General features: G+C 45.2%; 1 protein-coding gene across 1 annotated transcript in view; it reads right to left on the bottom strand.

The window, feature by feature from the left end:
* Positions 1-26,988, bottom strand: part of elapor2b (endosome-lysosome associated apoptosis and autophagy regulator family member 2b) — a 175,722-nt gene that overhangs the window by 105,721 nt on the left and 43,013 nt on the right. The window contains exons 2-5 of the mRNA XM_063072659.1: positions 13,644-13,764; positions 10,707-10,899; positions 4,218-4,365; positions 2,835-2,921 (exon numbers count right to left, since the gene is read on the bottom strand). Of these exons, the coding sequence (XP_062928729.1) occupies positions 2,835-2,921; positions 4,218-4,365; positions 10,707-10,899; positions 13,644-13,764 (549 nt within the window). The remainder of the gene's footprint in view (positions 1-2,834; positions 2,922-4,217; positions 4,366-10,706; positions 10,900-13,643; positions 13,765-26,988) is intronic.

The raw sequence follows: 26,988 nt of genomic DNA, 5'->3' as shown, positions 1-26,988 counted from the left end.
TTTAGCGAAAAGATTATTTTCAATAAGTATAATTATTAATTACTACATTATTTTAGGTAACTAATCTTTTGTGTGCAGATTAATTTCCTTTGTGCTCTGGTTGAGAAACGTGTGTGTGCATGCACACGTGCAGAGCTTAGAGGGAACATAGATCACAGCACCAGCTGTAAGGTTGGGATTCAATTCTCATCTGTTGGATTAGACTGTTTAATTGTTGTATCTTTGCAGTTTAACTGTTTATGCCTGCCAGCAGTTTTTATATCTACTTCTATAAATATGTTTCCCAGTGGTTGCAATATGCATATATAAATGTTCTGCATTTCTCCGACTGATTACATTTGTACCATTCTGGAAAGCTCTGGAAGTTTCTCTGGTGTTGCATTATTTGCATAGGGGCTACCTGATTGGTTGACTCTTATCTACAGATTTGAATGGAATGTTCCTTATCTATGGGGTACAAAAAGAGCTTAACGCGAGGCTCTGCCATCCTCTTTGCTTCTCTCTCTCTTCACTCACTAGCCTCTGCCCCTGACTGCCTGTTTTCAATTTTCTTTCTTCTATTACATACAAATTAGCCAGAGAAAGTGGCTCACCTGAGGACTGGGAGAAATTCAGAGTTCAGCAGAGGAGGACAAAGGGCTTAATTAGGAAGGGAAAAAAGATTATGAGAGAAAACTGGCAGAGAACATAAAAACGGACTGTAAAAGCTTTTATAGATATGTAAAAAGGAAAAGACTGATAAAGACAAATGTAGGTCCCCTGCAGACAGAAACAGGTGAATTGATTATGGGGAGCAAGGACATGGCAGACCAATTGAATAATTACTTTGGTTCTGTCTTCACTAAGGAGGACATAAATAATCTTCCAGAAATAGTAAGGGACAGAGGGTCCAGTGAGATGGAGGAACTGAGTGAAATACATGTTAGTAGGGAAGTGGTGTTAGGTAAATTGAAGGGATTGAAGGCAGATAAATCCCCAGGGCCAGATGGTCTGCATCCCAGAGTGCTTAAGGAAGTAGCCCAAGAAATAGTGGATGCATTAGTGATAATTTTTCAAAACTCGTTAGATTCTGGACTAGTTCCTGAGGATTGGAGGGTGGCTAATGTAACCCCACTTTTTAAAAAAGGAGGGAGAGAGAAACCGGGGAATTATAGGCCGGTTAGCCTAACGTCGGTGGTGGGGAAACTGCTGGAGTCAGTTATCAAGGATGTGATAACAGCACATTTGGAAAGCGGTGAAATGATCGGACAAAGTCAGCATGGATTTGTGAAAGGAAAATCATGTCTGACGAATCTCATAGAATTTTTTGAGGATGTAACTAGTAGAGTGGATAGGGGAGAACCAGTGGATGTGGTATATTTGGATTTTCAAAAGGCTTTTGACAAGGTCCCACACAGGAGATTAGTGTGCAAACTTAAAGCACACGGTATTGGGGGTAAGGTATTGGTGTGGGTGGAGAATTGGTTAGCAGACAGGAAGCAAAGAGTGGGAATAAACGGGACCTTTTCAGAATGGCAGGCGGTGACTAGTGGGGTACCGCAAGGCTCAGTGCTGGGACCCCAGTTGTTTACAATATATATTAATGACTTGGATGAGGGAATTAAATGCAGCATCTCCAAGTTTGCGGATGACACCAAGCTGGGTGGCAGTGTTAGCAGTGAGGAGGATGCTAAGAGGATGCAGGGTGACTTGGATAGGTTGGGTGAGTGGGCAAACTCATGGCAGATGCAATTTAATGTGGATAAATGTGAAGTTATCCACTTTGGTGGCAAAAATAGGAAAACAGATTATTATCTGAATGGTGGCCGATTAGGAAAAGGGGAGGTGCAACGAGACCTGGGTGTCATTATACACCAGTCATTGAAAGTGGGCATGCAGGTACAGCAGGCGGTGAAAAAGGCGAACGGTATGCTGGCATTTATAGCGAGAGGATTCGAGTACAGGAGCAGGGAGGTACTACTGCAGTTGTACAAGGCCTTGGTGAGACCACACCTGGAGTATTGTGTGCAGTTTTGGTCTCCTAATCTGAGGAAAGACATCTTTGCCATAGAGGGAGTACAAAGAAGGTTCACCAGATTGATTCCTGGGATGGCAGGTCTTTCATATGAAGAAAGACTGGATGAACTGGGCTTGTACTCGTTGGAATTTAGAAGATTGAGGGGGGATCTGATTGAAACGTATAAGATCCTAAAGGGATTGGACAGGCTAGATGCGGGAAGATTGTTCCCGATGTTGGGGAGGTCCAGAACGAGGGGTCACAGTTTGAGGATAGAGGGGAAGCCTTTTAGGACCGAGATTAGGAAAAACTTCTTCACACAGAGAGTGGTGAATCTGTGGAATTCTCTGCCACAGCAAACTGTTGAGGCCAGTTCATTAGCTATGTTTAAGAAGGAGTTAGATATGGCCCTTGTGGCTACAGGGGTCGGGGGTATGGAGGGAAGGCTGGGTTCTGAGTTGGATGATCAGCCATGATCATAATAAATGGCGGTGCAGGCTCGAAGGGCCGAATGGCCTACTCCTGCACCTATTTTCTATGTTTCTATGTTTCTATGTTTCTATTACTGCTTCACAAAATGATCGTGAGGCAAGAAGTTTTGTGCCTCCTTCTGACTTCCGAAAGAACCTCGGATCAAAAATATCAGAATCCACATGATACTGTCCGAGTGGAGTTTGTGTGTTCTCGCCAAGACCATGATGGTTCCCTCTGGGTTCCCTGGATCCCCCCTACTTCCAAAGACATACAGATTCAGGTTAGTATTGTGGCATTGTGAACATTCTATGAAAGACTTTGCTGTGGTTCGCCCCTCAAACAGTCTGTGCCAGTGGTAACTCACCGAGTGCCTCGTCCATTCATCCCTCTCGGTTAAACGCATCCACTTCTGTTCAGTGGATTCCGTGTCTTGGCATTGATCGTTCTGAACCTGCCGACCAAAAATTTGTAATAAAGATCACTGAGCAATAAATATTCCATCAATTGCTTTCACCATCAGATAAAAATATTGATCAGGAAAAATGACGACAAACAGAACATAAACTCAGGAGACTCTGCAGGCACTGGAAACGAGAGCAGCACACTCAAGTTGCTGGAGGAACTCAGCAGGAGGGTATCAGCCTGAAACGTCGACTGTTTATACCTCTCCTTAGATACCTCCTGACCTGCTGAGTTCCTCCTGCATTTTGTGTGTTACTCTGGATTTCCAGCATCTGAAGAACCTCCAGCATTTTGTGTGTGTTGCTGAGAATAGAACATGTTGAAATGCTCACCAGACCTGGACAGCGTCTACACCAGACTCTGATTTTATTTCAGATTTCCAACATCTGCAGTTGCTTTACTGCAGAGAGTGAGGTGGAGAGAGAGAGAGAGACAGAGAGATGGACAGTAAGGGGGGGAGAGAGAGAGAGAGAGACAGATAGAGGGGGGAGAGAGAGAGACAGGGAGAGGGGGAGAGGGAGAGAGAGAGGGGAGGGGGAGAGAGAGGGAGGGGTGAGGGGAGGGGGAGGGAGGGAGGGGGAGAGGAAGGAGGAGAGGGAGAGGGGGAGGGGAGGGAGAGAGAGAGGGGGAGGGAGAGAGGGAGGAGGGGAGGGAGAGAAGGAGGAGGGGAGGGAGAGAGGGAGGAGGGGAGGAGAGAGGGGAGGGGAGGGAGAGAGGGGAGGGGAGGGAGAGAGAGAGGGGGAGGGAGAGAGAGAGGGGGAGGGAGAGAGAGAGGGGGAGGGAGAGAGGGGGAGGGAGAGAGGGAGGAGCGGAGGAGAGAGGGGAGGGGAGGGAGAGAGGGGAGGGGAGAGAGAGAGGGGAGGGAGAGAGGAGAGGGGAGGGAGAGAGGGGAGGGAGAGAGGGGAGGGAGAGAGGGGAGGGAGAGAGGGGAGGGAGAGAGGGGAGGGGAGGAGAGGGAGAGAGAGGGGGAGGGGCAGACAGAGAGAGAGGGAGGGACTGATATAGGGAGAAATGCACAGAGAGCACACACAATAGGGAGAGAGACAGAGAAAGATGAGGAGAAACAGTGAGATTGGGAGGGTGAGTGGGTCAGAAAGGAGACACTTGTATTCGTATATCACCTTACTCAGCCTTGGAATTCCAAAGCATTTTGCCACCTGTGAAGTAGTGTTGAGAAGCTGTCGTGGCCAGTGTGTTGGAAATTGCCGGGTGGAATGAATTCATTCACTGTTTAAAACCTAATTTCCAGATGTAACCTAGAAGTATTAAATGGATCAAGACTTACAAAAAACTCAAAGAAGATGCTGTTGTCCACATACTGATAGTCAAAGGAAACACTCCCGGACTTCTTCAGATGCACTGAGTAGATGAGCGAGACTGTGCAGTCGTCTCGGTTGGAGACGATGTAACTGCCTTGGGGAATCCACGATGACCTACAAAAGGGACCAGGAATCAGAATCGGAATCCTTCCGAGTCATATCATATGCAGAAACCAACAGAAACAGTGTCTTTGTTGTCATGACAACAACCTCTCCCTCAGTATCAGCAGAACAAAAGAGCAGGCCATCGACTTCGAGAAGGTGGGGGTGCACATTCTCCTGTCTGCATCTGCTGTGGTTGAGAGGGTTGACAGCTTCAAGTTCCTAGGATTTACCATCGCCAGTCACTAATAGTCTGTCCTGATCTAACCACATTGATATCACAAGCAGGAAAGCTCACTCACAACTCTACTTCCTCAGGGGAAGAAAACGCAGCGTGTCCTTGTCGACCCTTACCAACTTTTAGCAATACACCATAGAAAACATCCTTTCCAGACGCATCACAACTTGGTACGACAACTGCTCTGCAAGCTCACAAGTGAACTCAGCACCTCACAGAAACCAGCCTCTCCCACATTTTCCACCTATAACCTCCCCACTTCTTACCGTCTCCCCACCCACTGGGCTTCACCTATCACCTTCCAGCTAAAGCCCAATTTATACTTCTGCTTCAAACGTACACCGTAGGTACCGCGTACCCTACGCTGTAGGGTGACGTGCACCTCCCCAAAAATGTAACTCACGCGTCACTGCCACGCAGACCGCAACAACTGTGATTGGTCCACTTGGTAGCATCGCATTTCCTCCTACGCATTTCCGGTTGCTTTTCTTCGCCATGTCTGTACACTGATGCAAAATAAATGGTTGCAGACGATGAACCAAATTGTCAAATCTACCTGACGACATCTGAAAATATTTGAAATGCATTTCCTCGTCCATGTCTCTCACGAAGAAACTCAACACAGTGGGGGAGAAACCCCACCGCCAACTAGTGTTTTGGTGGTGAATTGCAGAGCGACGGCTACGCATGCTCGCTACGGCGTAGGGCTACGCAAAAGTATAAATCAGGCCTACGGCGTAGCCGGTACGTGCAAATATAAATCAGCCTTTATACTCCTTCCCCTTCCTCCACCTATTCTGACATCTTTCCGATTCCTTTCCAATCCTGATGAAGGGACTCAGTCCAAAACATCGACTGTTTATTCCTCTCCATAGATGCTCGCTGACCTGCTGAGTTCCTCCAGCATTTTGTGTGTGATTTTCCCCTCCATAGTCTCTGTCTACACTTCTCACTACCTCAGTGAAGCAGCGAGCATCATGAAAGATTCCTCCCACCCTGGATATTATTACTTCTCCTCCTCCCATCGGGCAAAAGATGCAAAAGCCTGAAGGCACAAACCACCAAGTTCAGGGATAGCTTCTTTCTAACTGTTATAAAACTATTGAATAGTTCCTCAATATGATAGAGAGAAGGTTCCTAGAGAAGAGGTTCTTGGGAAACTGAAAGGTCTGAAGGTCGATAAGTTAACAGGACCAGATGGTGTACACCCCAGGGTTCTGAAAGAGGTGGCTAAAGAGATTGTGAAGGCATTAGTAATGACCTTTCAAGAATCACTAAATTCTGGAATGGTTCCTTAGGACTGGAAAATTGCTATTGCCACTCCACTCTTCAAGAAGGGAGAGAGGCAGAAGAAAGGAAATTAAAGGCCTGTTAGTCTGACCTCCGTGGTTGGGAAGATGTTGGAGTCCATTATTAAAGATGAGCTCTTAGGGTACTTGGAGGCACATGATAAAATAGGACCTATTCAGCATAGTTTCCTCAAGGGAAAATCTTGCCTGGCAAATCTGTTGGAATTTTTTGAAGAAATAACAAGCAGGATAGACAAAGGGAAATCGGTTGATGTTATGTACTTGGATTTTCAGAAGGCCTTTGACAAGGTGCCACACACAAGGAGGTGGAGCGGCAGGTAGTTTTGAGGAAGTAGAGAGGCTACAGAAGGGCTTAGACAGATTAGGAGAATGGGCAAAGAAATAGCAGATGGAATACAGTGTCAGGAAGTGTATGGTCATGCACTTTCGTAGAAGAAATGAAAGGGTAGACTATTTTCTACATGGAGAGAAAATACAAAAAAACTGAGGTGCAGTGGGACTTGGAAGTCCTTGTGCAGGATTCCCCAAAGGTTAATTTGCAGGTTGAGTCTGTGGTGAGGAAGGCAAATGCAATGTTAGCATTAATTTCAAGAGGACTGGAACATAAAAGCAAGGATGTAATGCTGAGACTTTATAAAGCACTGGTGAGACCTCACTTGGAGTATCGTGAGCAGTTTTGGACCCCTTATCTTAGAAAGGATGTGCTGAAACTGGAGAGGGTTCAAAGGAGGTTCACAAAAATTATTCCAGGATTGAATGGCTTGTCAGATGAAGAGCGTTTGATTCACTGGGGCCTGAATTAGCTAGAATTCAGATGAATGAGGGGTGACCTCATTGAAACCTATTGCGTAGTGAAAGTCCTTGACAGAGTTGATGTGGAAAAGATGTTTCCTATGGTGGGAGAGTCTAAGACCAGAGGATACAGCCTCAGAGTAGAGTGGTGTCCTTTTAGAACAGAGATGAGGACGAATTTCTTTCATTCTTCATTCCTGTTTCCCTTTCTCACCTTTTCTTCTTACCTGGCCATCACCTCCCTCTGGTGCTCCTCCCCTTTCCCTTCCTTCCACGGTCTTCTATTCTCTCCTATCAGATTTTCACTTCTCCAGCCCTTTATCTCTTTCACCAATCAGCTTCCCAACTCTTTATTTCATCCCCTCTCCTGGTTTCACCTATCACCTACCACCTTGCCCTCCTTCCCTTCCCCACCCCAACCTTCTTATTCTGGTTTCTGCCACCTCCCTTTCCAGTCCTGATGAAGGGTCTCAATCTGAAACATTGACTCCACAAATGCTGCCTGACCTGTTAAGTTCCTCTGGCATTTTCTGTGTGTTGCTCTTGATTTCCAGCATCTGCAGATTTGATGGCGATAACGAAGGCATCAAGCACAATGGAGGACACTTCTCAATGATGCTTAATTGCCCAGTAAAATGGTCCTGAGCTCAGTGAGACCCTCTCTTACTGTTGCCTTTCTGTGGTCTCTGCCACCCGCTGACTCTTTGACCATGTGACCACCCAGCTTCTAACTTCATCCACACCCCGCCCAAACCAACCCGGCTTCACCCATCTCCATTGAGCTATCCGCCTTCTCCTCCTCCCCACCTTCTTATTCTGGATTATTCCCCCGTCCCTTTCCAGTCCTCAAAGGATCCTGGTCCGAAACATCGACTAATTATTCCTTTCCACTGATGCAGCCTGACATGCTGAATTCCTCCAGCATTTTGTGTGCATTGCTCTGGATTTCCAGCACCTGCAGAATCTCTCGTGTTTAAGAGTTCCATTTATTTCTCTAGTGGAGAATGCTGATATAGATTATAAACCAGCCCTTGCTGCTTTACTTTTATACTTGTTATCAACAAGCTCCCAACATCTATCTGCGTCATTTACATCCTCCAAGGATGGTAACAGGGAGTCTAACCAATGGGGAGAGGCCACATTTCTTGTGTATAAACTGGATTCGCTCTGTTCCAAGTTACTGCCAAGACCATCTTGTTTTTCTAGTTTCAGTCCAGAGCTACACAACACTCTGATCACAGGAGAATGATGCGCTTCTCAACCTCTACTCCCACCCACCACTCCCAGGTCCAGTACCTGTCACGGAACCAAACAACCAGCGTTGGCTTCTTCTGCAAGTTATAATCTTCACACTCCAAATACCAACAGTCACCTCCACTCAAAGATCCTCCCCAGAAAACAACAGAGGAAGATTGGAGTAAGCCATCAGGCACTTCAAGCCTGCACCAGCATTCAATAAGACCATGGCCAATCGACACTGCGCTCAAACTCTGCTAGGGATTTACTCACTGGAGAGCCACCAGATTTGTGAACAGGAAGTGAACTCATCGACACTACCTCACTACCCTGTTCCTCTCAATTTGCACAACTTATTTATCTTTCATATATAAATATAAATTAATCAATGAAACCAGAATCAACTGTGTTTAATTTGTACTGTACAATGTACATATATACACAGTACTGCGCAAAAGTCTTGGGCACATACATATAGCAAGGGCGCATTATACTTTTGCACAGTACTGTAGTAATTTTATGCATTACACTGCACTACTAACACAAAAAAAAACAAATTTCAAGACACATGTGAGCAACGATTAACCTGATTCTGATATGGGTCTCTATTGTGGACTGAGAGTGGGAAGGGGGTTAGGGAGAGGGGAAATCACAATTGGGAAAAGGGGAAGGGAGAGGGGAAGGACTGGTAAACACCAGAGAGACATTCTGTAAAGATCGATAAACCAATTGGTTGGAATCTAATGACCTTACCTGGTGTCTCAGGACTGGGTGTGTCTGCACCCACACCACACCCAGCCCCTGGCATTCCTTTGGTGCCACCTGTCCCACAGCCCTCCCGCGACACTCCACCCTCACCATTCTCAATATCCTTTGCTCCTGCCAGATTTACAAACTTGCTCTCTGCTCCACATTGACAAAAAACACAGTACTGTGCAGAGGTCCTAGGCACCCTAACAATATACAGCATATGTGCCTACAACTTATATTATCCCAGCCGACTCACAGTCCTTCCAGGTGAGCCGACACTTCACCTGTGAGTCGGCTGGGGTGATATACTGTGTCCGGTGCTCCCGATGTGGCCTTCTATATATTGGCGAGACCCGACGCAGACTGGGAGACCGTTTTGCTGAACACCTGCGCTCTGTCCGCCAGAGAAAGCAGGATCTCCCAGTGGCCACTCATTTTAATTCCACATCCCATTCCCATTCTGATATGTCTATCCACAGCCTCCTCTACTGTCAAGATGAAGCCACACTCAGGTTGGAGGAACAACACCTTATATTCTGGGTAGCCTCCAACCTGATGGCATGAACATTGACTTCTCTAACTTCCGCTAATGCCCCACCTCCCCCTCGTACCCCATCCGTTATTTTTTTACACACATTCTTTCTCTCACTCTCATTTTTCTCCCTCTGTCCCTCTGAATATACCCCTTGCCCATCCTCTGGAATCCCCCCCCCCTTGTCTTTCTCCCAGGACAAATAAATAGATAGATAGATAAATAAAGTTCTACAGTATGTGTGAGTGAAGTCATTCACAAACACTCACTAAAGACAAAAGCCAAGACAGAGCAAACACACCTCACCACTCTCTGAGCTGCTGTGTAAATGCAGTAAGTTAGCCCTCACTTTGGGAGACGGGCTTCCCACAGTGGGACACACCCAGGCTGACTCTGGATGAACCAGCGGGAATTGGAGAAGAAGATCAGTGTTCTCAGGGTGCTGGAGGACCTGCCCCTGACAGAATTATACAGATGACAACAATTTGTCTCAGTGAAGCCAAGGCGTGAAAATAATTTTGATTGCTCTTGCGCAGATCTTACAGGATGTGTCAAGTCAGCACAAAGAGAACATTGTCCCAGTGGCCTTTTACTTTGAAGCTGGTCTTTGAATTCGCCAACAACCTACAAAATCACTTTCAAGGACTCCACAACTCACCTTCTCGGTATTATTTATTGGTTTTTTTATTGGCACAGTTTGCCCCCTTTTGCACATTGGATGTTTGTCAGTCTCTGTTACTTACAGTTTTTCATAAATTCTATTGTATTCCTTCATTTTCCTGTAAACGCCTGCAAGGCAGTGACATATAAGTACTTTGATAATAAATTTACTTGGAACTTTGAACTGAAGGCCCGACAGCATGCATGCATGGGGTGCTGCTTTGTCCCAGGGGAGTGCTCTTATCATCTGTCCTGTCCGTCTGTCAAAGACTCTGGTATCCCAGTGACACTGTCCCACACTCTTCTACACTCCAGAGAAATGTAGACTGATCTTCTTTCCAACAAGGATGTTCCTGTCCAATCACTCCACTCAGGTACCTGCAAGTGTTGCTTCATAACTCCTCGTTGCTACGACATTGATACAATCACACACACATACACACACAATGACTGCATAGAACACAACAGCACAGTACCAACCCTTTAACCCAATCTAAGATCAATCTAGCCCTTCCCTCCCACATAACCCTCTGTTTTCCTATCATCCACGTTTCTATTTAAGAGTCTCTTTAAAGTCCCTATTGTGTCAGCCTCTACCACCACCCTTGGCAAGGTATTCCATACACTCACCACTTTCTGTATAAAAAATCTACCTCTGACATCCCCCCCTATACTTTCCTCCAATCACCTTAAAATATGCCTCCTTGTATTGGCCATTTCCATTCTGGGAAAAGGGTGCTGGCTCTCCACTCAAGTTTACCAGCTCTTGGTTTATAGCCTTCTACACTGAGACAACAGAACAGCTGATCCAATTCCCCATCACCACTTTACTTACAAGCTACAGTTGACACCATTGTTGGCGGTGCTGTCTCTGTCGTCCATGAACGTAGACACTGTGGAAAAGCCCGGTGGTAGGTTGTCCCACTCGTCGAACCTGACGCCACTGCCCAGGGAGTAAGTGCCTGCAGAACATTTTTTGCAGGTCTGGCTCGACAAATCTAAGAACTCCCCGGATGCACAGGAGAAAGCTGGAAAATGAGAGAAGAAAGAAGTGTTTGGGAAATCATATCATGCCCATTATTGGTTTGTTAAATGCTGGATGTTACAAAATGATTTACAATCAAGATTATTAATGCAGAACATTCATAGAGTTATGCAGGACAGAAAAAGGCCCTTTCAGCCCATCTGGTCTATGTTGACCTTGATGTCCCATCCCAGCTAGTCTCATTTGCCAAACTCCAGAGGAATGAAGATTAATCTTCTGTCCAAGTGTTCCTATCCAACTACTCCTCCCGCTCAGAGATACCTTCTCCCTAACCGCTCCCATCCAAACAAACACTCCATTCACTCAGAGATATCTTCTCTCCAACTGCTCCTATCCAACCATTCCCCCCACTCAGAGATACCTTCTCCCCAAATGCTCCCATCCAAACACTCTTCTCACTTAGAGATACCTTCTCCCCAACAGCACCCATCCAGACAAACACTCCATTTACTCAGAGATACCTTCTCCCCAATTGCTCCCATCCAAACAAAAACTCGTCCCACTTGGAGATACTTTCTCCCCAGCTGCTCCCATCCAAACACTTCTCCCACTCAGAAGTACCTGCAAGTGTTGTATTGCTTCATTTATCTTCCTTGCTACAACATTGAAACAACTACACACACATATACTGACTTTGCAGAACAGTATAGACCCTTCGGACCACAATGTTGTGCCAACCCTTTAACTTACTCTAAGATCAAGCGAACCCTTCTTTCCTATATATGATAGTTCTTCATTTTTCTATCATCCATGTGCCTATCTAAGAGTCAATTAAATATCCCTAATATATCCACCTCTACCACCACCATCATTTGACCCATAGTCTTCTAAACCTTTCCAATCTACATAGCTATCCAACTTCCTTTTAATGTTATTTTTGTACCTGCCTCAACCACTCCCTCTAGGAGCTCATTCCACACAGATTCCTCCCTTTGTGGAATAAAAGTTGCCTCCCTCCCATGTTCCTCTTAAAGCTTTTCTCTCTCACCTAGAACCTTTGACTTCTTCACCATCCTGTCCACTTGTGCAAACACTTACAGTGAACTGTGCACTTGTACTTAAAGGTCCCTCCGTGCTACAACATTCATTAGTGCCCTGAATGTCAGGACACTAACGAATATTCAAGTCCCATCTTGGGTGAATATTGGAGTCCATCCTGGGCGAATGCTGAAGTCCTATTCTGGATGATCCTGGTTTGACTGTATCACCTCACACTGATCCAAGTTGAAATACATTTGCCAAATCTGCTCTGCCAAGATGTCTTTGCCATTTATTGGAACTTGCTTCATTCTCAACAAGACCCCTGAAAGGGACAAAACAGGCAGACAGAGCGGAAGGTTCTTGGCACACTAGGTAGTAAGTGTAGAAGTTGTGATGTTATGTCGTAGTTGTACAAGATGTTGATGAGGCTGCATTTGGTGTACTGTGTTTAGTTTTGGTCACCCTACTGTAGGAAAGATGTCATTCAGCTGGAAAGAGTGCAGAGGAGCTTAACGATGAATTTGCTGAGACATGGGGTATAGGAGTTTGAGGAGTGATCTTACAGAGGTGTATAAAATCATGAGTAGATATTAAGGAGAGAGAGAGAACCTGCAGTATGTCGAATACCAGGTGAAACACAAAGTCTTTGGGGGTAACTGCAAGTCTGTGTCTTTGCTGTTGCTTTGCTCACACTTGAGCGCTTGGTGGCAGGTGCCAATGCTTTTTTTTGCCGGTGGGGGGAGGGGGATTACATGCAGGAGGGGGGAGCTGGGAGGAACTTTGAGGTTCGAACATTTAACTGTCATTCATTCTTTGGGGCACTCCACTGTTTTCGTGGATGGTTGCGAAGAAAAAGCGTTTCAGGTTGTATATTGTATACATTTCTCCGACATTAAATTGTACTTTTGAATCTTTGACACGGTGAGGGTGGAGTGCCACAGGAGGGGTGTGGGACAGGTGGCAGAGGAGTGCCAGGGGCTGGGGTGGTGCAAGTGCAGACTCACCCAGCCCTGAGACACCAGACAGGTCACTTGATTCCAAACAGTTGGTTTATTGATCATTACAGAATGTCTCTCTGGTGCTTCCTGCTCCCTCCCCTCTCCCTTCCCCTTTTCCCAACCATGATTCCCCTCTCCCTACCCCCTTCTCACTCTCAGTCCACAGAAGAGACCCATATCAGAATCAGGTTTATCATCACTCACATACATCATGAAATTAGTTTTTTCTGTGTGGCAGCAGTACCCCTTGGTTAATGGTAGAGGTCCATGGTATACAAAATGGTTGGGAACCCCTGGTTTAGAGGGATATCGGTCAAATGTTGGCAAATGAGACCAGCTTAATAGGAATTTTGGTTGGCATGGTCTAGTTGGGCCAAAAGGTACGTTTCTGTGTGATAGGACTCTACCTATTACCTGTGCTGTTTTTACCTGTAATGAAGTCTTATCATCCATCAATCAATCCTGTGGATTTAGTCCAGTCTGGACAACGTAAACAAATACTTGAGCCAATTTATATCATGACTTTGTTACTCCTGTCCTCTGAGTTAGTCCCCGTCCCCTTAATGAATTAAGTGGAAGACTAAAAAAATTTAATCCGCTAGTCAAATTGGAGGTGCCTGACCAGAGTTTCTCCAGCATTTTGTGTATGTAGGTTGCAAATTATCCCATTCATTCAATAGTTTTGCAAATAACCCATTATTTCGGAAATGCTGGGACCTCCCCTTAACGCGCCGGTCAGCAGACTTACAGCACTCACGGCCCTTGATCGGCTCGGGCAATCCCGCACACTTCTTGTTTTCGTTGGGAATGGCAACCCTCCACCGCGACCCCGTGCTGTCACATTCCGTGTACTGAAAGCGATAGTCATTCTGCACAAGAGAACAGAAATACCCAGTGAACTGCTGTGGTGTGGCAGAAAGGAGTTGACCAGCCTCGGCGACGACAGCAAGGCAAACGCCTTCCAAAGATCAGTGCAGTTCCCTAACCTCAGACCACTGCTGCCACCAGGACGCTCATAGCAAATACAAAAGGCACCAAAATAACTCCAAGAGCAGACTTTATCTTCCGACCGGTAACTACGGGAAAAGATATCAATAAGATTAAAAGCGCACAGAGAAACTTTATAAGGATGTTAAACCGTAAGACCAGAAGATGAAGAAGCAAAATTAAACCATTCAGCCCATCAAATCTGCTCTGCCATTCCATCATGACTGATTTATTATCCCTCTCTACCCCATTCTCCTGCCTTCTCCCCATAACCTTTGATGCCCTGACTAATCAAGAATCTATTAATATCTGCTTTCAAGATACCCAAGGGTCTGGCCTCCTCAGCTGTCTGTGGCAATAAATTTCACAGATTCACCACCCTCTAGCTTAAGAGGTTTCCAGGACTTGAGGACCTGAGTTATAGGGAAAGGTTGAATAGGTGAGGACTTCATTCCCTGGAGTGTAGGAGACAGAGGGGAGATTTAATATACAAAATTATGAGAGGTACAGATCGGGGTAAATGCAAGCAGGCCTTTTCCACTGAGATTGGGTGAGACTAGAACTAAAGGTCATAGTTAAGGGTGAAAGGTGAAACATTTAAGGGGAACTTCTTCACTCAGAGGGTGGTGAGAGTGTGGAACAAGCACCAAATTTCTTGGTGTTCACCTGGTGGGGAATCTCACCTGGTCCCTCAACACCAGCTCCATAGTCAAGAAAGCCCAGCAGCGTCTCTACTTTCTGCGAAGGCTGAGAAAAGTCCATCTCCACCACTCCCCCTCCATCCTCACCACATTCTACAGAGGTTGTATTGAAAACATCCTGAGCAGCTGCATCACTGCCTGGTTCGGAAATTGCACCATCTCGGATCGCAAGACCCTGCAGCGGACAGTGAGATCAGCTGAGAAGATCATCGGGGTCTCTCTTCCCGCCGTTACAGACATTTACACCACACACTGCACCCGCAAAGCTAACAGTATTGTGAAGGACCCCACACATCCCTCATACAAACTCTTCTCCCTCCTGCCATCTGGCAAAAGGTACCGAAGCATTCGGGCTCTCACGACCAGACTGTGCAACAGTTTCTTCCCCCAAGCCATCAAACTCCTCAATAGCCAGGATCTAGACTGACATCTACATCATTTATTATTATATTGTAATTTGTCCTCTACTGTGCCTATCATCTTGTTTATTAATTATTGTACTGCCCTGCACTGTTTTGTGCACTTTATGTAGTCCTGTGCAGGTCTGTAGTCTAGTGCAGTTTTTATGTTGTTTTACATAGTCTAGTGTAGCCTTGTGCTGTCTCACATAGTCTAGTGTAGCCTTGTGCTGTCTCACATAGTCTAGTGTAGCCTTGTGCTGTCTCACATAGTCTAGTGTAGTTTTGTGTTGTTTCATGTAACACCAGGGTCCTGGAGGAACGTTGTTTCATTTTTACTGTGTACTGTACCAGCAGCTTATCATCGAAATGACTATAAAAAGCGACTTGACTTGACAGTGAAAGTGGTGGATACGGATTTGATTTCAACATTTAAGAGATCTTTGGATGAGTATATGGACGGGAGGAGTACGGAGAGCTATGGTACGGGTGCAGATCGATGGGACTAGGCAGAATAATAGCTCAGCACAGACTAGATGGGCTGAAGGGCCTGTTTCTCTAGTGCTCTGTGACTCTATGATTCTATGACTTTTCTCAGCCAACACTTGTTTCTGCACTGTTATCACACACCTTAAAGAACAAAGTCTGAAATCACCGACCAAGTCTCTGCACAGATGCTGCCTGACCTGTTGAACATTTACACGTAGCATTTTATGTCTTCGTTTCAATAAACAGACTGCCAAAATCCACTATAATATTTCCCCATCTCAGAGCAGTCTACTGACCTATCAGCAATGTTGTTCGAGACAATCTCTACTTTCTAAATTACTTTAAATAACAGAAGCACTTTGGAGGCTGAATCAAAGGTGGTGACAAATCAGCATATTGGAAAGAGATTGAAAATCTGGCTGAGTGGTGCCACAACAATAACATATTAAACCAAAGTCAAAGTAAAATTTACTATCAGAGTACATACATGTCACCACAACCCGGAGATTCTTTTTCTTATACTTAGCAAATCCGTAAACAGGATCAATGGATAACAAGCTGAGCAAATTCAAATATAAATAAATAGCAATAAATAATGAGCATGAAATAACAAGATAAAATGAGTGTATTTGTGCCTGATGGTTGTGGGGTAGTAACTGTTCTTGAACCTGGTGAAACGAGCTCTGAGGCACCTGTACCTTCTACCTGATGGCAGCAGTGAGAAAAGAACATGGCCTGGGCTGTGACGATCTCTGACGATGGACGCTGCTTTCCTGCAGCAACATTTCATGTAGATGTGCTCAATGGTCGGGAGAGTTTTACCCGTGATGTACTGGGCCGAATCCACTACCTTTTGTAGGATTTTCCGCTCAAAGGCACTGGTGTTCCCAGACCAGGCTGAAATCAGCACACTTTCCACCACACATCTATAGAAATTTGCCAAGGTTTTTGATGACATGTTGAATCTCTGCATACTCCTGAGGAAGTAGAGGCACTGTAGTGCTTTCTTCATAATTATATTTATATGGTAGATCCAGGACAGGTCTTCTGAGATAGTGACACCCAGGAATTAAAATTTGCTAACTCTCTCTACCTCTGATCCTCCAATGATTACTGGCTCATGGACCTCTGGTTTCCCTCTCCTGAAGTCTTGTTGGCATTGAGTGAGAGGTTGTTGTTATTACACCACTCGGTCAAATTTTCAATCTCCAAATTTTTGGAAAAACACTTGGCCAAAGTTTGGTGCACAGTAGCTAACGTTGAGATCCAGGAATGACCAGTTGGCACTCATTGGAACAGTGCACAGGACCTGTGGCTGAAGAAGGTCAGGCACACAGACATCGGCATCACCAGTAGACAGGGGGTGAAGAAGGGTTTTGGCATGCTGGCCTCCGTCAGAAAAGACACTGGGTGTAGAAGCTGGGATATGACATTGCAGTTGTATAAGATGCTGGTGAGGTTATGTTTGGAATGCTTTCATAGACTCACAGAGTCATACAGAATGCCAACAGGCCATTTGGTCCAACTGGTCTATGCTGGCCACAGTATCCTCCCAGCTAGTTCCAGTCACCTGCAATCAGCCCATAACCCTCTAAGTCTCTCCTTCCATGTATCTATCCAAATGCTTCTTAAATGCTCAAAGTTCAAAGTTAATTTATTATCAAAGTACATACATGTCACCAAATTTCAGACACTGGGAGTTAGAAGTGGGATGTTGTGCTCTGTAGCCAGTCAACACCTGATGCTACAATATTCTCGCAGGATGTATCAAATTAGCACCATCCATGGGGTTGCCCGTCTGTCTGGGAGGCTCCGGGGCGTCTACATCCCGCTGAGCAATTTTGCTGATTGCCTCGAATGTAATGGGAAATCCTGGAACATCTGGATAGCAAAGATGCATTCCTCAGGATGCTCTTTATTAATACTATCATCCCCTCAAAACTAATCAATAAGCTCCAAGACCTTGGCCTCAATACCTCCTTGTGCAATTGGATCCTGAATTTCCTCACTTATAGACCCCAGTCAGTTCAGATTGGCAAAAACATCTCCTCCACGATCTCCATCAGGGATGTGTGCTTAATTCTCTGCTCTACTCACTTTACACCCATGACTGTGTGGCCAAGTACAGTTCCTACACCATATATAAGTTTGCTGATGACACCACTGTTGAGGGCCGTATCAAAGGTGGTGATGAATCAGCAGACCTTGAAATTTGAATTCATGCTTCATGCAATTACAGTGGCAATTTATGTTACCCTTGTTCAAAGTAAGTTTGTTATCAAAATACGTATATGTCACTATATACAACCCTGAGGTTCATTTTCTTGCGGGTATACCCAGCAAGTCCAAGAAACACAACAGAATTGATGAAAGACCACACCTAGCAGGGCAGACAAACAGCCAGTGTGCAAGATATGACAAACTGTGCAAATACAAAAGCAAAAAATAATAATAATTAATAAATAGGAATAAAATATCGAGAACATGAGAAGAAGAGCCTTTGAAAGTGAGTCCATAGGTGTGGGAACAGTTCAATGATGGGGCAAGTGAAGGTGAGTGAAGATATCCCTGCTGGTTCAAGAACCTGATGGTTGAGGGTTAATAACTGTTGCAATTGTTCCCATCTCAACCACATCTTCTGACAGGCATGGACACCACCAGGGTCTAAGCGGATGATGAGCCCACTAGCCTCCCAGATGGGGGCAGGTGGTCGGCAAGAAGAGACATCTGCGCTTTTAAAGATTGGCCTAATCTGAGTTCAGATCCAGCTCAGCACAGATTTAATGCACCAACATGGCTCAAATGTTGAAAGCCTATCAAGGGGCAGGACCTGGGTTTGTGCTGTTCACGGACAACCCCACCACACTCGGCACAGCCCAGCCACGTCCAGGTGAGAGCACTGTACCAGGAGGGAACATTCTGCTGACAGCACCAACAGCAGTCTGAAGTCCAGGTTGGAAAATCCTCTGTGTAACACGGACAGAGAACGTCATCAAGCAAATATCACACCCCCAGGCTCTCAGGAAAGAAATACTTGGGCCAGTCTATTCCAACAGGATGGAATATTTTAGCCTTATCTCTTTCCTACAGTTACAGGTGTCTCAGTGTGGCAGCTTACCAAATTAAATGGGCAGACGGCTAATACCCAGATTATTGAGAGAGCAGATTCATTTTAAACACAACTTGCCACAGAGAGTCAAGACTCAAGTTTGTTTAGCATGTGTATATCGAAACATAGAGTTAAAGGCAACATTTCACCTAAAACCCTAAGCTGACCCCTAACTGTCATCTCTGTCCACAAAACCGTCCCCACGATCTCCCAAAAAAATTTTAAACAACTAAAATGGAGCTGCTACCTCAGCAGTTGTGGTAAATTATCCAAAGTTCTAAGCAAATTTATTATTAAAGTACATATATGTCAGCTTGAGTTTCGATTCCTTGCGGGCATACTCAGTAAGTCCAAGATCCATAATAGGATCAATGAAAGGCCATACCCAAGAGGGCAGACAGACAACAAATGTGCAAAAGACAACAAACTGTGTAAATTTTAATTTTTTTAGTTTTATTTATTGAGATACAGCACGAAATAGCTCCTTCCGGCCCTTTGAGCTGCACCACCCAGCAACCGACAATTTAACCCTCGCCTAATCACAGGACAATTTACAATAAACAATTAAGCTACAAACCAGAGGAAATCTGCATGGTCATAGGGAGAATGTACAAATTCCTCACAGGCAGAGGCCTTACAGAATCTGGGCCACTGGGACTGTAAAGTGTTGTGCTAATCACTAAGCTACCTTGGCGCCCAGAGAGAGAAAGGAGAAAAGAGAAAGAATAATAATAATAAATAAGCATTAAAAATCTTGAACATGAGATGAAGAGTCCTTGAAAGTGACTCCATAGTTTTGGGAACAGTTCAGTGACGGGGCAGGTGACGCTGAGTGAAGTTATACCCTTTGGTCCTAGAACCTGATGCCTGAAGGATAATAACTGTTCCTGAACCCAGTGGTGAGAGTCCTGAGGCTCCTGTACCTTCTTCCTGATGGCAGCAGCGAGAAGACAGCATGACCTGGGTGGCGGGGATTCCTAATGATGAGTGCTGCTTTCCTACGACAGTGCTCTGTTTTACTCACTCAGGGAATTATGGGCCAGTTTTATCGTCAATTCCAAGCTGACCTTTGTGAAACTCTCCGGTACGTGGGGTCTACGTGCAGTCCATAAGTAGCGGTGATCCACTAACCCACCCCTCCACACCCCCAATACCACTACTTTATCATTTCCTGTCAGTCACCTTATGTACAGACACTCCTGTGCCTAGCGCCACTTTATGGACGTACAATCAGGCACACAGCATCAGATAAGCAGCATTCACAAGAAGAGTATAATTAAAAATAAATTATAAACACATTTTACAACAAAGAACACGATTAGAACAAAATAAGAATAAAATGTGCCATGTGCAAAGTGAGGGGTATAGAACCTTCTTCATTCAGGGGCGTGTGCGAATACGGGATGAGTTGCCAGTGGAAGTGGTAGATGCAGGTTTGAATAAGTTTGGACAGGTACGTGGACGGGAGGTGTATGAGGGTGGGGTCCATGAGCAGGTCAATGGGCCTAAACAGAATAATAATTCGGCACTGACTAGATGGGCTGAAGGGCCCGTTCCAGTGCTGGAGTGTTCTATGAATGCGTGATTCATGTAGTCACAGTGTTGCTGTGCTGAGATAGTGATTAAGGTTGTGCTGGTTGGTTCAAGTAGCTGTTCTTCAACCTGGTGGTGAGAGACTTCAGGCTTCTGTTCCTCCTACCCGAAGGTAGCTGTGAGAAGACAGCATGGCCTGGATGGCGAGGATTTCGATGATGGATGTTATACTGAGGCAGCACCTCCCGTAGACACCCACCGATGGTGCGGAGGGATGTGCTCGTGATGTATTGGGTTGAATCCACTACTCTCTGCAGCTTCTTATGCTGTGGTGTAGTCGAACTGCTCTACCAGACCAGGATGTGATCACTTCAGATACTTTTCACAGAACATCTGTAAAAGTCTGTTTAGAGTGTTCGGTGACAGTTTTGGAGAAAAGATACAAGGGGGAAAGTGAGTAGTTTTGATTGGGGACTCCCGGCCTACAGGGAGGTGGAAACAGGGTGACAGCCTTCAGCAGGGAAGCAGACAGAGTAATCTGAGGACTGTGGGGAAAGAGGAGAACGGGATTGACGAGATCTTCTCCTTAGCGCCCAGCATGCACCCTATGGGCTGAATGGCCTTGCTGTAATAATAATATACTCCCACAAACCGATAAACGTTCAAAGTTCAAAATAAAATTATCAAAGTAGACACGATATACAACTTTGAGATTCGTTTTCTTGCAGGCGTTCACAGTAGAACAAAAATACAACAGAATCAACAATAAACTACACAGAAACAAATATGTGTAATACAGAATATATATGGTACAGTAATAGGGAAACAGAACTATTTCTCCAAGGATCTATCCTGGGCCCTACAGATCGATGCAGCTACAAAGAAGGCAGGACAGCCGCTATATTTCATTGGGCGTTTGAGGAGACTTGGTATGTCACCAAAGACTCTCACAAATTTCTACAGATGTACCGTGGACAGCATTCTAACTGGCTGCATCACCGTCTGGTATGCGGCGAAGTTGGGGGGGGGGGCGGAAGTGGGGAGAATCAAAATAAGCTGCAGGAAGTTGTCAACTCACTCAGCCCCATGGTGGGCACCAGCATCCCCACTCCCCAGCATCCAAGACGTCTTCAAGAAACAATGCCTCAAAAAATGAATAAGGACCCCTATCGCCCAGGGTATGCCCTTTTCTCAATGCTGCCATCAAGGAGGAGGTACAGGAGTCTGAAAACACACACTCAACGATTCAGGAACAGCTTCTTCACCTCTGCCATCAGAATTCTGAATGATCATCGCACCCAAGAACACTATTTTTTTTTTTCTCTTTTTGCACTATTTAATTAATTTAACATTTTTAATATATATACTTCTTAGTGTAATTTACAGTTTTTGTTATTTATTGCAACGTACTGCTGCCACAAAACAAAATTTTACAACATATGCCAGTGATATTAAACCCGATTGATTCAGAATTTTGTTCACATTTACAGAAGAAAATATTCCACATCACTGTGTCAACTTTACACTGATCAAAGGAAGAAGCTTCAATGCAGTCTAACCAAAAACACTCCAGCGTCCGTTAGCGCTTACAACGCATTTGTTTCTTTTATCTTTGGCCTCGCTAAACGAGCTGAAGATCCATAAAGATTACAAACAAGAGAAAATCTGCAGATGCAGGAAATCAAAGTAAAATGCACAAAATGCTGGAGGATCTTGGCCCAAAACGTCAACTGTTACTCGCTTCCGTAGACGCTGCCTGGCCTGCTGAGTTCCTCCAGCATTTTGTGTGTGTGGCTATCTATAAAGATTAGCTTTATTTGTCACATATACTTGGAAACATTGAAGCATACAAGTTCAAAGTACATTTATTATCAATGTGTGTATAAATTATACAACCTTGAGATTCATCTGCTTATAGGCAGCCACAAAACAAGAAACCAATTGTAAAAAAAAAAGACCAACACCCAATGTGCAGACAGAAAAAAAAAACAAATCATGTAAACAATAAAGCAAGCATCAGCATTCAGAATGCAATTGAATTAATAAACCCGGAGCCCAGAGCAGTCCCATAGGCTCAGCCTCAGTTCGTCACACAGCAGGGCAAAGCGTCGTGAAGCGCGCAGACACAAATCCGGAGTAGCCAAAGTACGACACAGTGAAGTGAATCAGTGGCGTCAACGACCAACACAGTCTGAGGATGTGCTGGGGGCAGCCTGCAAGTGCTGACATGTTTCCGACGCCAGCGTAGCTTTCACACAATTTACTAACCCTAACTGGTACGCCTTTGGGATGAGGGAGGAAACCGGGGTGCCTGGAGGAGTCCCATGCAGTCACGCGGAAAACGTACAAACGCCTTGCAGACAGCGGCAGGAATTGAACCCCGATCTTCCACTGGCCCTGTAAAGTGCTTACACTAACCACTATGCTACGTGACGTCCTGTACCTCTACATAGCTCACCTCCTCTAGCCCCACCACCACTTCAAGCCAAATACCAGACTTGTGGAATATTAAGACCACAAATCATATTCAAATTCATATTTATTTTTTAATTTATTTAGATATTTAGGGAATAAGCCCTCCCAGAAACACAACACTCAGCAACCCTTGACAACCCCGATTTAACCCTAACCTCACTGGACAATTTACAATGACCAATTAACTTACCTGGTATATCTTTGGACTGTGGGAGGAAACCAGAGCACCTGGAGAAAACCTATGCATTCCACAGGGAGGATATACAGACGCCGGGACTGGACTCTGAACTCAGGAATGCCCCAGACTGAAATTGCGTCATGTTAACCGCTAGGCTAACGTGGTGTTTATTTATTTATTTAGATTCCTATTCAGATTTATTTATCACATGGACGTTGAAGCATACAATGAAATGCAAAATTTGCGTTAACGACCAACACACGCAAGGGTGTGCTGCGAAGGCACACACACATTCTGACGCCAACGTTGCATACCCACAATCCTCGGCAGAGCACAACAAGCAACTAAACAACAGCAGCAAAACAAGTTCCATTGCTCGCTCCTACCCACAACACATACACAGTCCTCTAACCCCAGGACAGGCCGTCCTCGGCCTCCAGCCCATTCGTGGACTCGCAAACAATCAAATGACATTCAGAAGCAAGATCAGGTTAGTGGGACCAATCCTTGACTTTTTTTCTATTTTAAAAATTGGAAAGCAGACAGAAATATCAGACAGCAAGAAACTCTTTCAGAGCAGCTTGAAAACAGGAAATCCGGAGCCTCAGGAGAGTGACACAGCCAAAATAAAGAATAAACATACTATTTCTGCAGAAAGCAATTAGCTCTTCCCAATTTTCACATGAGAAGCTAATCTCTGTTAAGCAGGGATAAAGCAGGAAAAATACACGCTAAAACATAAACATTGTGAAAGCCGTTGGCAAATTGACACCATTCAAAGTGACTGAATCCCCAGTCACTGGCAATGTTGGTCTGCCAAGTTCAAACCGTTCCTATGGTCACAGGGTCACAAAGTCATGCAGCACCAAAACAGGCCATTCAGCCCAGCATACCTATGCTGACCTCTCTGTCCAGTTACACTAATCTCGTTTGGGCGCCATAGTAGCAAGACACCTAGTGCAACGTTATTACAGCTCAGGGCATCGGAGTTCAGAGTTCAGTTCTGACAAATTCTGGAAGGAGTTTGTATGTTCTCCCTGTGGAATGCATGTGTTTCCTCCAGGTGCTCCAGTTTCCTCCCACCATCCAAAGCTGCACCTGGGACGTTAATTGGTCAATGTAAACTGACTCATGCTTAGGCTAGGATTAAATCACAGGTTGCTGGGCAGCTCGGCTAGGAAGGCCGGAAAGGCCTGTTCCAGAGTTCAAAGTTCAAAGTAAACTTATTATCAACGTACAAATATGTCACCATATGCAACCCTGAAGTTCATTTTCCTGGGGGCACGCTCAGCAAATCTACAGAATAGGAACTATAACAGGATCAATGAAAGATCAACCAGAGTGCAGAAGACAACAAAGTGTGCTAATCTACATATTTAAATAAATAGTAATAAATAACAAGAACATGGGCTAAAGAATCCTTAAAGTGAGATCATTGATTGTGAGAACATTGCAATGGATGGGCAAGAGACTGTAGTTATCCCCTTTGTTCAAAAGCCTGACGATCATGGGGTAGTAACTGTTCTTGAACCTGGTGGTGCGAGTCCAGAGGCCCATGTACTTTCTACCTGATGGCAGCAGTGAGGAAAGAGAAAACAGTATCTCAATAAATAAGTAAATAAATAGTTTGTTCACATTAGGAGCCTATCCTTCTATGTCTTGTCTATTTAAGTGACCATCCAAATACCTCCTAACATGTCTGATTCCACCACTTCCTCTATAATGGAGCAAACTACTCTGTGTGAAGAGCTTACCCCTCAAATCTCTCTAGTGTCAACTTACAGTAGAGAGATCCCAGTACAAAGTTATTATATTCAGTGTTTGCAACGATATAAAGTAAATTCAAGTATCACCCAATGGCTTCAAAGACAAAAAGAATGAGACAGTAAAATAGCCCTACTGTGATAATCTGGTAAACCCCTAGATCAGGGGTTCCCAACCTGGAGTTCACAGACCCCTTGCTTAATGGTATTAGAAAGGGTTGGGAACCCCTGCTCTAGAGTAGTAATCTAGCAAGTCCTAACAGTTAATCTAGTAAACCCTTGCAGCAATACCTGGTAACTCCACCATGGACGGTCCCAAGCCAGCTGTGAGAGGATGGTTGGCCATGGGGCAAGCTACCCCAAACCGTAAAAACCCAGAGGCAGAGAAACACTAACAGAAGCTCCAAATACCTCATGCCTAGGAGAAGAAGACGGGCTACACCTGGCGACAAGTTGAAAGACTGGCCCGACAGACTCCGGTGAGGGGCTGTCAGCAGCCGACGTCCCAGTAGGGGTGATGAGGCTTAAGGAGAAGAATGCCTAGTAAACCCCAAGATAATTGAGTAAAATCCCCACTGCCAATGTGGATTCAGAAAAGAGGCTGTGGGACAGCTAGTCTATTCGCTCAGATTTCACCCCCACTACTTGGATAGCGGTTACCGATCACAGAATTGGGCCAAGCAGCCTTGAGTCTAACCTTCCTAAAGTCGGTGGTCAACAGGTCAGGCAGTGCCTGTCAAGGAGGAAAGGACAGTCATTGTTTCCGTATCCAGACTCTTCATCAGGGGTTTAATATTAGCCACAATGAACTAAAAATACCTCTAACACAGCAACACAGACAAAATGCTGTAGGAACTCAGCAAGCCAGGAAGCATCTATGGAAAAAAGTACAGTTGACGTTTCAGGCCGAGACCCTTTAACACAGCAAGCTGGCCCAAGTCCTTCACAGTGGTATTGCCAAAACAAAAAGTTACCACCGCTGGGCAGGAGGTTCAGGAGCTGGAGGTCACGCACTCAACAGTCCAGGAACAGCTTCTTCCCCTCCATCATCAGATTTCTGAACTATTCATGAACCCATCAACACCATCTCATTATTCTGTTTATTGCTTTACTTATTTATTTCAATTTATAACAACTTGGTGTTTCGGCACGGTGGCGGGGCAGGGATACGTCTCTGTATCGCTGACGGAGGTGTAAGGTGCTCCTTCCCTCCGCTGCCCCGATCAGGATCACGTGAAGCCGTGGGAGCAGGTGGTGGATGGTCGGACGAGCAGCCGGTACACATCACAAGTCCTGGTTGTGCGACCACTGATGCCAGGCAGACAGTCTCTGAAGAGTATTGATGATACTCTTGGAAATCCCCCTCCAAGTCACTCACCATCCTGACTTGGAATCATATCGCCATTCCTTCATTGTCGCTGGGTCAAAATCATGGAATTCCCTCCCTAACAGCACAGTGGGTGTATCTACACCTCAGGGACGGCAGCGGTTCAAAAAGACAGCTCATCACCTCCTTCCCAAGGGCAACTAGGGATGGGCAATAAATGCTGGCTCCGCTGGCAATGCTCACATCCCGTAAATGAATACATTCTTTTTTAAATGCCTGGGGCCACCCGTCTTGTAAAGACAGTGCCCAGAAGAAGTCAATGGCAAACCACTTCTGTAGAAGAATTTTCCAGGAGCAATCATGGTCATGGCAGGACCATGATCACCTACATCATACAACACGGCACATAATGATGATGTCATACAACACGGCACATAATGATGATGTCATACAACAGGACACATAATGATGATGATGATTACTGCTTCAAATCAACAAATTACACGTCATACGAATCAGTGATAACAAATCTCCTTCTGATTCTGATATGCTGTGGGAGGGGAGAAAGTTTCCTGCAGTCCACCCACTCTGTATCTCTCATCATACTGTATAGCTCCATCAAGTTCTTCCACTCCAGCCCAGCCTCTCCAATCTCTCCTCATAAGTGATCCACTCCAACCCAGGCAGTGCCCTGCTGAAACTCCCCTGCACCCTCATCACGCCTTCCCTATAACTTGGTGACCAAAACTGCACACAATCCTCCAGTTGAGGTCTGACCAAGGCTTGGTGGTCCTTGCTCTTGTATTCAATGCCTGACCAACGAAGACTAATGTCTCTATGCCTCTTTACCGTGTGAGAATGGAAAATTAGGATCAGATTAGTGAAGAAGGATGTTTGACGGCCAGCACGACTTGGTGAGCTGGCCTGTTTCCATGCTGCGGAACTAACACCCTTGTCACCAAAGGTAGGACTCAACTCCCACCAAGAGACCACCATGTACAAGCATGCACCATGCTGGAGACAAATGCCTCCAGCATTTGTGTGATTGTTGCTCTGGATTTCCAGCATCTACAGAATCTCCTATGTTTGTGACTATATACAGAATACCAGATAATATTTTATGGTGATGAGAG

The sequence above is a fragment of the Mobula hypostoma genome, chromosome 20, assembly GCF_963921235.1.
Source record: "Mobula hypostoma chromosome 20, sMobHyp1.1, whole genome shotgun sequence".
Lineage (NCBI taxonomy): Eukaryota > Metazoa > Chordata > Chondrichthyes > Myliobatiformes > Myliobatidae > Mobula > Mobula hypostoma.
This window is presented reverse-complemented; position numbering and strand designations above follow the sequence as displayed.